Genomic DNA, 12,247 nt, shown 5'->3' on the forward strand with positions numbered 1-12,247 from the left:
AGCTGGCAGGAGGTGCTCGTTTGAGGGCGGAGAACAGTGTGCAGAGGGGAAGCTGCTAAGATGCTATAGTGATGGGCTGCAGTACAAAACCTGAAGTTTTAGTAAAATAGTATTTTAAAGACTGGAAGTCTTCAGACGACCATTGTAGAAATGCTGCATCGGGTGCACACTTTTAGCATCCCGTGAATTGTTGTCATCCGTGAAGTATCAGATGGAGCCGTGTATTAAATAGACTAAATAATAAATGCAACGGAGGGTGAGAAAACCTGGATTTGTGCTGGAAATGGCCCAACTTGATGATCACTTTAGATAAGCTATTACCAGCAGGAGAGTGGGGTGGGAGGAGGTATTGTTTCATGGTCTCTGTGTGTACATAATGTCTTCTGCAGTTTCCACGGTATGCATCCGATGAAGTGAGCTGTAGCTCACGAAAGCTCATGCTCATATAAATTGGTTAGTCTCTAAGGTGCCACAAGTACTCCTTTTCTTTTTGGAAACGGAATGTTTCTCCTGCTTATTTACTGCATTCGCAGCAGCAGCTCAGTAACAGCCGCTTAATTCTTCTCTTGTCCCATCTCCCCACTTTGAAAGGACCTTGACACCATGACTGCAACCAGATTTTGGTTCTTGTCATGCAGCTGATGTTCCAGCAGCAGCTGTAAGTTGTCTGCACTGCCAGCATCTCCACCCTTACTGACAGTTATGTAATAAGCCACACACTACTGTTACCTAGCACAGGTTTTTTGTTTTTTTATTAAAAAGAGACAAAGTAAGATGCCAAGTGGGCAGAAGATTCATTCAGGAAATGTCTCCCCTGGAGAGCCCAGTGCTGCCGCCAGACTTTGGGTCTGACAAAGATGCAGCTTTTTCTGTTTGTAACAGTGAACATTCCTGTGTGCTAGCTTATGTCTTCAGCCTCAAAAAATAAAAGAGAAACAACTCTTTTTATTTCCCCTCACCTTGTTTGTTTCCCTTTGAAACACAATGAAGATGGAACAGTGATCTGACTCTAAGCTGTCAAAATTTCCTGTCCTGTTTTCACAGGATCCTTCCTTTCGCTACAAAAAGGTGATTGCAATAAAACCCAACTAATTGTATTAATTGAAGAACAATTGCTTAGCTTTATTTTCAGCTTGAAGGCAAATAGCTGGAAGCTTACACAAGAGAGCTAGCAAATGCATTTTGCAGCATTACTGCTCTTCCTCCATGTGAAACTCAGGTCTGCTAGCACTCCTGATTAAAGAACTGGAGGGGCACAGGCAGCAATATGAAATTTGGACTAACACAGACCAATCCATTCCCCTCCAACGGCTGCATGCTCAAAATCTCCAGCAGGTAGACACATCACTATACACAATTTGATCACTAGCTCAGCAGGTGCTGTTAGATGTAGAGGTGCAGTGAATTGATGATAGGCCTGACAAAGAGTTAAAAACAAACCACCACCACCACAACCTGGCAGTTTGCAATAAACAATGCTTATCCCCAGGGAATTAAACATTTTTTGCTGGGATGTATGTCTGCTACCTACACCTGGCTTCTTGATAGACTTCTCGCCATTCCTCAGCACTTCCACTGAATGCACTTGTACTTAATTAACAGGTATCAAAAAGACTAAGTGTTTTCACAATCAGAGATTTTAAAAAATGTTATATGTTAGTACAGTTACTTTAGGAGCGGGCAGGCCAATTCTTTTTAGAGTTACCTGATAGCCCTCAGTAATCTTCATAGAAAACTAAAAAACTCAGAGGGAGACTGCTCGGAATTTAGCTATGTCCAACTGCCAATTCCAGGACAGATTTGGCCACTCCTACCTAACCTTAATGGTACTTTACTTTTCAAGTAGTCTCATTAATTTCAGTGGTGCAGCTTGAGGAAATAATAAGTTACTTGTCAATGTGAATAAAGCAGTGTTGCCTAGTCTCACTATCTTATTCCAAACCTGATGGTATTTAGTTTTTTTTCTTAAAGCCTCAGCTCCTGGAGTCATTCTATTTTTTTTTTTTTTTGAGAATGACAGCTTACTTTTTTTAAATGAACATTTCGAACTTCCATTGTTGCAGAGAAAAGCTTGAAAACATCACCTGAGTGCACCCTAAAGGCTCAAAAACACAAAGGGAAAGGAAAAGAATCATTTTTTTTTAATATCATGATTTTTAAACCAGTTTCATTATATTTGGAGGGCTGATGAATGATTTTTGAACATAGGGGGTTGGTAATCCTGGTAAAGGTGGCAGCATCTGTCTCCCTGTGTCTGTGTGGTTTAGACTGTAAAGTCTTTAAGGCAGCACACTCTGTTCTGTGAGTCATGTACAACACTGAGCACCCTGTCAGCAGTGAAATAACAATTATAAGCCTATTGGTATAGCTGGGATAAGAAACTAGATTTCTGCAATGCTCCTGAAGTGATGTGAGTCTATTCACTGGATAAGCAGCTGTTCAGTAGGATGGCTACATCTTTTCTGCTATATTCCAATCATATCAGAGGATTGAGTTGTACTGCACTACCTAGCTCTACGAGGAAGCCATGTGAAATGGTATTTGAAGCGTGGCTTTCCTGACAGAGGATTGTGATGCTATCAATTTGGTTGGCTAATATTACACAAGACAAAAGGGTGGACACCCCTTCTAACATCTGTGGGGGGTTGTGTTTTGCAGGAGATGCACGGGTGAGAGGTCAGACAGGGGTTCTCTCTGAGCGCCGTGGTTCCTATCCGTTCATAGACTTCCGTCTTCTCAACAGTAAGTGCAACCCCTCCCTCAACTAAATTCCCACTGGGAATGGATTTGTAAAGGAAATTTAAAAACCAAAATAGTTATTAAAAGTCTATGACCCAAGGATCATTGCACCACATTCAATGACCGGCTTTCCTCGTTCGCTCAATGGGGAATGTACCATAATACTGTTGTTCCCACCCAGTTTGAGCATGAAATGTTTTGACTAATGACCACTGTCCATACTGCTTACCGTTGGTCAGATAAATTCGCACTTTAATAGTGGTGTGACAGCTGCCATCGTGGCCAACCCCAGGGATTGAACTGGGGACTTCCAGAGTTAAAAGCACCTAAAGATCCAGACTGACCATCTGAGAGCTTTAACAGCCTCTCACCCTTTCTGGTTTTGGGGAAGCATAACATACACTGAGCAGTGGGTTACAGTGACATTAATTTTGCGAACAGTCAGAGCCCAGTGCAAAACCCAATGGAGTCTTCCCATTGACTTGGATTTTAGATCAGGCCTATAGTGAGTATCTGTCAAAAAATAGCTATAACTTCATTTTTATTAAAGTTATTAATCTAGCATTGTTGTGAATAATGAAGGACACAGCTAAAAAAAGCCCCTGTTCTTTTTCACCTGACCTCTCTCCATTTATCCAAACTACAAGAGGGCTTTTTCTGTCTTCTCTCCTTTAGAGATATTCCTGGGAAATGCCCAGTTATTTCACCCCAGTTACCCAGTGTGCAAAGATGAATAAAGATACAAATTTCACTCAATTCTTTGGTCTTTGTATTCAAACAGAATACAACACGACTCTGACATTCAGACACAAGCAGGGCTTGGCATAAATCTTATGTATAGCACAGGTCATTTGAATTTTACCTTTTGAAACAACACTTGTTAACAGCCTTCATCAGAATAGACTCGATCTCCAACAGTGGCTTAGTGATTTAAGTTTTAATCTTCTGGTGATTACATTTTTCATTAAAAAGCACTTATCAAAACTAAACTTTAAACCCTGTTTGCTTAACTGCTTCCCAGAACTCCTAGGATCTGAGGAATGGGAAGGTTGAAAATAGGTGGGCCTGGAACAAGTTCAGGAAGAGAAGAAGGAAAGTAGGAAGAGGGGAAAACTCAGACCTCTGATGTGCTGGCACTTATGGAAGCTGGCAATGCTGCTACAGTCTGGTAAAGATTTTAGTTTTGGAATCATTATCTATTTTCTGCTGCCTCCACAGTTAGCTCAGACCAACTGCTGCCAAATCTTGTAGACTAGAGGTAGTGCTGAGGTCAGAAGTCCATCAGAATGTTGGGTGTAACTCTGAACTAGGGAGACATAGGAGATGAGACAAATCCAGAAAGTTGCCCAGACCAACCAGAGGATATGAGACCCTTGCAATATCATTAAAGAGATGGGCTCTGTAGTGGAAGAGAACTTGAATCAGGTCTGGGGAGTAGCAAAGTACTGGGAAAGAACAGACAGAGTTAGAAATCCAGCTGTAGGAATGAGTTAGAAACTTAGCTGTACTCACAAGGCAAGGAAGAGCAAAAAATAGGGGTAAAAAAGGGCACTTGGGAGGGAGGGAGAGGTACTTACATTTTTTTGAAAAGTATGTTCAAGAGTCTGTAACGATGCTGGTTCTGGCAGGACCCAACTGAGAGTGCCATTTCAGGACAAATTGCTTAAAGCAGGGCAGTTACAGCCCAAGGCTGGGGTTTTTCCACCTCTAAGGCAAACCAAATCAGCCAAACAGAGCAGATTTTGGTCTCGCCGCACTGGCTAACCACAAGTAACACAAGCAATTCTCTTAGAAACTCCAGTTTCCCAGTATCTCCACCAGTGCCACTCATTATGGGGATAAATGGTTATGAAAACCAGTACCCCAGTAAAAGAAAAAAGGTTCTCTTGATCCCAAAGGATCAAGCCCCAGACCCAGGTCAATATACAAATCAGATCTTACCCACAAATCACACTGTTGCCAATCCTTTAGAATCTAAAATCTAAAGGTTTATTCATAAAAGGAAAGAAATATAGATGAGAGCTAGAATTGGTTAAATGGAATCAATTACATACAGTAATGGCAAAGTTCTTGGTTCAGGCTTGTAGCAGTGATAGAATAAACTGCAGGTTCAAATCAAGTCTCTGGAGTACATCCACAGGTGGGGTGGGTCATTCAGTCCTTTGTTCAGAGCTTCAGTGTAGCAAAGTCCCTCCAGAGGTAAGAAGCTGGATTGAAGATCAGATGGAGGACCTGCAGCAGCTTTTTATATTCTCTTGCCATGTGATCTTTCTTTCTTTGTCCCAAAGAGAAGCTGTCCATCACATGGCCTGGAAAAACCTCAGAGTTCTGTCCATAAGCATGTCCCTGCATGCCTTGCTGAGGCGCAAGGCATGTCTGCCTTCTCTCAATGGGTCAGTTGTATAACTGATGGTCCATCAAGCAGGCTAGGCAGAGCTGACACCAACTTGTCTGGGGTGTCACCCAGAAGCATAGCATAAATTTGAAATACAGACAGTATAGAGCCAATATTCATAACTTCAACTACAAAATGATACACACATATAGACAGCATAATCATAATCAGCAAACCATAACCTTGTCTTAGACACCTCATTTGACCCCCTTTATATAAGATTTGGTGCCACTACAGGACCTTGATTGCAATGATGATCTATACAGTCCCAGATTATGTCAATAACGTCACAGAGCCCCAAACTTATTTCTCAGAATTCTCAGCTGAAACTTGTTTAATCAGACCCAGTTCACCTGGCCTTGGTTATAAACCAGTTTACAAGAACACCAGCTGCTGAGCAAATTCCATTGTCCCAGCTTTCATTCATGCAGTGACAGAAGTGAATAAACGTTCACATTTGACTCTGCCTGAAGTATTTCATTTTTGTTTTCAATTTTATTTCTTTATTTAGTAGTCCCATGAAACTCTCCTGCCCTCCCCCCCCCCCAAAAAAAAAAACTTTTCAAATTGTCTTTTTGAACTTTTCTGTTGAAGGTAGGTTTTCTTGCCAGGGTGGGGGTCCTTCAACTAAATCCTGATGATTCACTCTTCCAGTCCAGGAAGGTCCAGCATGCACCAAGGGAGGGGGTCACCACAGAGAACAGCATTGTTGCGATGGCTCAAGGAATAAGGAGCTCAGCTTGACTTTTCTAGCACATGTGGCTACCCTATGTAATTTAAAAAAGAGGTGTCTTTCTGTATGTTGCATCTTCAAATTCAGAGGAGTTGCCCTGCTAGGTTATATAGCAGCAGTCATTTTTGTTTCATTTCAGATGCTAAATGTTACAGAGCAAGTCAGGGTGTTCTCTCTCATGGCGACTTTAACTTGTTCTTTCTTTGTTGTTTCTCTTTAATCTCAAATTAGTTATTGGGTATGTCTACACTGCAAAGGTGTGGTCTTAACTCAGATTAGCTAACCGCATTCGCTGTCTCGGGTTAAAATAGCAGTGAAGACATGGCAACTCAGTTTTTTAACTCGGGTTTGCAGCTTGAGTTCATCGCCATGTTCCCATATGGACCCTAACTTGAGCTGGTACGGGCCTGAATTGCCATGTCTTCACTGCTGTTTTAACCCGAGACAGCTAAAGCAGGTTAGTTAACCTGAGTTAAGCACACACTTTTTTGTTTGTTTGTAGTGTAGATCTATTTTAGACTGAAAAAAAAAATCTCTGTTTGACCTCCGTGAATGGGAAAAGGTAGCAGTCTTGAAAATATGGAGGGAACCAAAATCAGATTTTTGCGTATTCACTGTTATAGTCTAAGGGACTGACGATAATTTTTTAATGTTTAAATCCAAAATAAGGTGAAATCTCAACACTAGACCACTGATGTTGCAAATGAAGAGTGCACTGAGCCTGTCTCACTCGCTGTGCACGCATCTGTGCCTGGGATGTACATAAGCTTTTATTTTGGCCTCACCCATGCTCACTAAATGGGGCCTGTGTATTTAACATATAGTATAAGTACAGCGGGAACATTGGTTAAAAGAACTTCCTCTTAAAGGAGAACAAGCAGTGTAAACAGAATAATCTTGTGATACTACTACATAAAGTGCCAGGATTAATACTACTGAAAGGATTTGGCACCAAGAAATGTTTTCTTATGTAGGTATAACCAATAGGCAGCAGCGCTACATCTAAAGTAATACTTGCACTAAGTGAGAGATTAAGGCAGAACAGACTTTACTAGAAATATATTCAATAACCAGAAAGACACATTATCACAATCCTTTCTCCATGATCTAACTTCTACAAATTCAGATAAACAAAACTTAAACTCGAGCTACACAGCACCATCTAGCCACCCTAAATAATATTACACCCCCATCTCACAAAAGAAGAGAGAGAGAAAAATTAAAGTTTATTATTAAAAAAAGATGTGTACATTCTTAAAACAAATATTTCAGGACACTGCTATTTAACATAAGACAATATTACTCAAATATAGCCTTTATGTTTATAGATTAGTCACTTGGGTGGATTTTCTTTCCATCATGGCCAGCATGGGTTAGCATCAAGGCTGTCTGTGTCTTTTGGCTTCTTTGGATTCTGGCACCAAAGTTAATGTATGGTTAAAGGTGTAGTAAAATCCTGCTGGAAAAAGAAATTGCATCGATTCTGAAAACAGATCTGATAGGGTAGAACTCAAACCAACTGGATTACAGTTAGCTTCCTGTTGTGAGCTGATGTCTGTGATGATGTCTAAACATTCTTCCAGTGTCCCGCTATATCAGAGAGACATTTGGTGTGTGTAATTTGGGGCCAGGATTGTGCATGTACATTTTCTCTCGCGCGCCCAGCTGGCGGAGAGGTAAGGCTTTAGTGTTCCTGTGACCAGAGTCCCAGGGGAGCCAACTGAGGTCACTCAACTAGGGTGAACTGCAAAGAATGGGGCAGACAATCCCCAACACTGGTGGATATTCCAATATTTAGATTTACCAAGCCAGCACAAAACAGCCTCTATAATACCTCACTGGTTACCCAGAAGCCAACAACATAGTTCCTTCTAAAATAACCCAGCCTCAGGCTTCCACCCAGACACCCAATTCAAATATGATGAGGATCACTGAAAATCTTATTCATCATATAAAAAAGTTCTACCAATCCCAAAGGATCAGACACATTACTTCCCACGTTAATGAATATTCCAGATCTTACCCAAATACCTGCTTACAGCCAATTCTTATTAACTAAACTAAAATCTATTGAAAAAGAAAAGATAGAGAGCATTGGTTAAAAGATTACTGTACATACAGACATGAATACAGTCTTGAGATTCAGATTCATAGCAGAGAGGGTGACCTTTGTAGTTGCAAAGAGTTATTTCAGCAATAGTTCATAGGTTATAGTCCAATGTTTATATTTCAGGGTAGTCCAGTCAGAACTGGACTCCGTCCTTATGGCTTTGGCTTCCTCTGCATGAAACCTCAGGCAGATCTGAGATAAAAAAGGATCAGGACCCAAGGGTCTCTTTTTACAGTTTTCTAGCAGCCACTTGACCGTACAGTCCTGGGTGAACAATAGGCTTTTGATGTAACCTTCTGTTTCTTAAACTTCACCCGTAATTAACTACATGGATTAACATAAGGTAATTTATCCATGAAGCAGTTCATCACAAACTTTAGAGAGACACATAGACAATGACATTATTGCACCTAAGATTAATCTAAATGTTAATATTCTCTTTTGATCTCTGAATCATCAGCTATAGTGACAGACAGGAATTGTCTGTTTACATGGTGAACATTTAACCAACTATAATTAAACCCATACAATTAGTATCACCTTTAATTTTCTACCAATACAGGTTTGCATTTCAAAGTTCTAGCCAATCTAGCATCGAATGGCCCTAATTACTATTCACATACTTTCTAACATGTCTTTAAAGGTGGGCTTTGGGTTAGTTAGCCTGCAAACAGTTTAACCCTTTCTGGCCACGCATTACACTTTGTATAAGATTTGTTGCAATTATATAACAGTGGTAGCAATAATGATTTGCATGGTTAAATTTTAATTAGACAACGTCACAGTTCCTCTTGTAATTTCTGCCCTCACAAATGTATATAGCCTTATGCTTTTCTTGAACTGTAGCTGGGCCAGTGACCTTTAGCTTTAAAAGTTGATTTGTGGAGGACAAAATTTAACCTAAATGATGACCCAGTAGTTGATCAGGTGATCCCATGCCATCAGCTAGTGTGCTCCTGTGCTCTAGCATAGCTACATATATGTCCTTGTCTTAAACTACTGGGTCCCAACAACTTGCAAGGGCTTATGGCACCACCTGAATCTCTATGCAATAGTGTAGGCAACAACGATTTTCGACCCAAGACTTTCATGTGGCACTGAGTAGCAACTTTCTCTCATATCATCACTATTGGGGGTGAGGAGGGTCTGGTGGCTTTGCAGTCCCCACATTCATTTCAGGTTTCCTATGAGGCAAAGCAGGCCATCCACTTTCCCATCCTGCATTAGTGAGACAGGAAGGCTGCCTGCTCCTGCTGGCTAACTGGACTGAGGGATGCTCCAGAACACCTTGCATGAGTAGCCTGGGCAACCTGAATATTATTCTGGGGGCCTGTGATCAAAACCCAGAGATTTTGGTTTGCTAAAGTCATATAAACGGAAGCCAGTGAGTTCTGCATGGCTCTATTTAAGGGAGGTTCATAAGAGAATTGGGGAAGGAGTTTCCCCTTGAAATAAATTACAATCAAACCATACCCTAAAATGGAATGGTGAGTGAGAGAGAGAATGTCACGGTTGTTTTCTTTTTTCATCCTAGATGAGTAAGTGACCTAAGAAAGACAGGAGTTGAAAGTAAAACTGTAGAAACATAATTTTCCCAAAAACTCCACAGAAGTAAAAGAATAGACTGGAGCAGTGTTGAAATACTGTGGAACAGCAAAATCAAATGTGTAAATGCGCTAGAGTTAGGTCCCAACCAAAACCCCACACATTTTAAGAAAGTTTCTCTGTGAACTTTGCAGGTTAGGCCCGTATCTGAAATTAACTCAGGCTAATTTCACAAAGGCAATTAGAGGCCATTTTGCTTTTTACAAGCTACTGTATTACCGCCAAGCAGCCACAGAAGAGTAGATAATCTGAATATTGTGTCTTGTAAGCATTTGGAGCTTTATACACTTCTGCAGTGAAAATTAACTTAAACTGATTTTCCTTTTAGAGGAGCCTAGTTTGGGTTTCAGAAATAAAGGACTTTAGTAGTAAGGCAGCAATTATTTAATTTTCTGATTGATTAAATTGCTCAGTAAGTCACTGAACCAGTTCCTTCCAGTGACTCTGATGTGGTGATTAAAATAGGTTTCATTATCCCATGATGTGCTGTGTCGGTGACTGATATGGTACATTTCTTGATGGCATTAATTAAGAACAAGAGTAAATTCCTTGCATCGCTAAAATAGCCAGATTAGAAAGAAAGCATCTGCAAGGTCTAAATAGCACTTGCTGGGAGTCGCTTCACATATTATAGCACCTGCTTTGTGCTGTGTATTCACCAACCTGAGATCTTGACATTAATGTGCAAACAAAGGAAGTTTCATTTAACAAGAAGGGCTTTACTTACCTTAATCAGTGAACAGAACTAACTTGGAGCACCTACTATCGTCAAAAGATACTCAGGGCTGTTGGGTTCTTTCTCTGGCTTGGACACTGACATGCTGTGTGACATTAGGCATCTAATAACCTTTCTGTAGCTCAGGTTTCAGAGTAGCAGCCATGTTAGTCAGTATTCACAAAAAGAAAAGGAGTACTTGTGGCACCTTCGAGACTAACAAATTTATTTAAGCATAAGCTTTCGTGAGCTACAGCTCACGAGCATAAGCTTTCGTGAGCTACAGCTCACTTCAAGTGAGCTGTAGCTCACGAAAGCTTATGCTGAAATAAATTTGTTTGTCTCTAAGCCCTGGTCTACACTAGGACTTTAGGTCGAATTTAGCAGCGTTAAATCAATGTAAACCTGCCCCCGTCCACACGATGAAGCCCTTTATTTCGACTTAAAGGGCTCTTAAAATTGATTTCCTTACTCCACCCCTGACAAGTGGATTAGCGCTTAAATCGGCCTTGCCGGGTCGAATTTGGGGTACTGTGGACACAATTTGACGGTATTGGCCTCCGGGAGCTATCCCAGAGTGCTCCATTGTGACCGCTCTGGACAGCATTCTCAACTCAGATGCACTGGCCAGGTAGACAGGAAAAGAACCGCGTACTTTTTAATCTCATTTCCTGTCTGGCTAGAGTGGCAAGCTGCAGGTGACCATGCAGAGCTCATCAGCAGAGGTGACTATGATGGAGTCCCAGAATCGCAAAAGAGCTCCAGCATGGACTGAACGGGAGGTACGGGATCTGATCGCTGTATGGGGAGAGGAATCCGTGCTATCAGAACTCCGTTCCAGTTTTCGAAATGCCAAAACCTTTGTCAAAATCTCCCAGAGCATGAAGGACAGAGGCCATAACAGGGACCCAAAGCAGTGCCATGTGAAACTTAAGGAGCTGAGGCAAGCCTACCAGAAAACCAGAGAGGCGAACGGCCACTCCGGGTCAGAGCCTCAAACATGCCGCTTCTATGATGAGCTGCATGCCATTTTAGGGGGTTCAGCCACCACTACCCCAGCCGTGTTGTTTGACTCCTTCAATGGAGATGGAGGCAACACGGAAGCAGGTTTTGGGGACGAAGAAGAAGATGATGAGGAGGAGGAGGTTATAGATAGCTCACAGCAAGCAAGCGGAGAAACCAGTTTTCCCGACAGCCAGGAACTGTTTCTCACCCTGGACCTGGAGCCAGTACCCCCCGAACCCACCCAAGGCTGCTTTCTGGACCCAGCAGGCGGAGAAGGGACCTCCGGTGAGTGTACCTTTTAAAATACTATACATGGTTTAAAAGCAAGCATGTGAAAGGATTACTTTGCCCTGGCATTCGCGGCTCTCCTGGATGTACTCCCAAAGCCTTTGCAAAAGGTTTCTGGGGAGGGCAGCCTTATTGCATCCTCCATGGTAGGACACTTTACCACTCCAGGCCAGTAACACGTACTTGGGAATCATTGTACAACAAAGCATTGCAGTGTATGTTTGCTGGCGTTCAAACAACATCCGTTCTTTATCTCTCTGTGTTATCCTCAGGAGATTGAGATATCATTCATGGTCACCTGGTTGAAATAGGGTGCTTTTCTTCAGGGGACACTCAGAGGAGCCCGTTCCTGCTGGGCTGTTTACCTGTGGCTGAACAGAAATGTTCCCAGCTGTTAGCCACGGGGAGGGGGGAGGGTTGAGAGGGTAGCCACGCAGTAGGGGGAGGCAAAATGCGACCTTGTAACGAAAGCACATGTGCTATGTATGTAATGTTAACAGCAAGGTTTACTTGCTGAAAGAGTGTAGCCACTGTTTTATAAAATGTGTCTTTTTAAATACCGCTGTCCGTTTTTTTTTCTCCACCAGCTGCATGTGTTTCAATGATCACAGGATCTTCTCCTTCCCAGAGGCTAGTGAAGATTAGAAAGAAAAAAAA

At 41.8% G+C, this 12,247-nt stretch overlaps 1 protein-coding gene across 3 annotated transcripts in view; it reads left to right on the forward strand.

The window, feature by feature from the left end:
- PDE7B (phosphodiesterase 7B) overlaps positions 1 to 12,247 on the forward strand; it is a 275,590-nt gene that overhangs the window by 214,888 nt on the left and 48,455 nt on the right. For 2 of the 3 annotated variants that reach the window (XM_084622855.1, XM_084622854.1), the window contains one exon: positions 2,659 to 2,742. The exons of the other annotated variant lie outside the window; for it this stretch is intronic. In XM_084622855.1, the coding sequence (XP_084478981.1) occupies positions 2,659 to 2,742 (84 nt within the window). The remainder of the gene's footprint in view (positions 1 to 2,658; positions 2,743 to 12,247) is intronic. 3 annotated transcript variants of the gene reach the window in all.

This window comes from Lepidochelys olivacea (genome assembly GCF_965140295.1).
Source record: "Lepidochelys olivacea isolate rLepOli2 genome assembly, chromosome: 3".
Classification (NCBI taxonomy): Eukaryota; Metazoa; Chordata; order Testudines; family Cheloniidae; genus Lepidochelys; species Lepidochelys olivacea.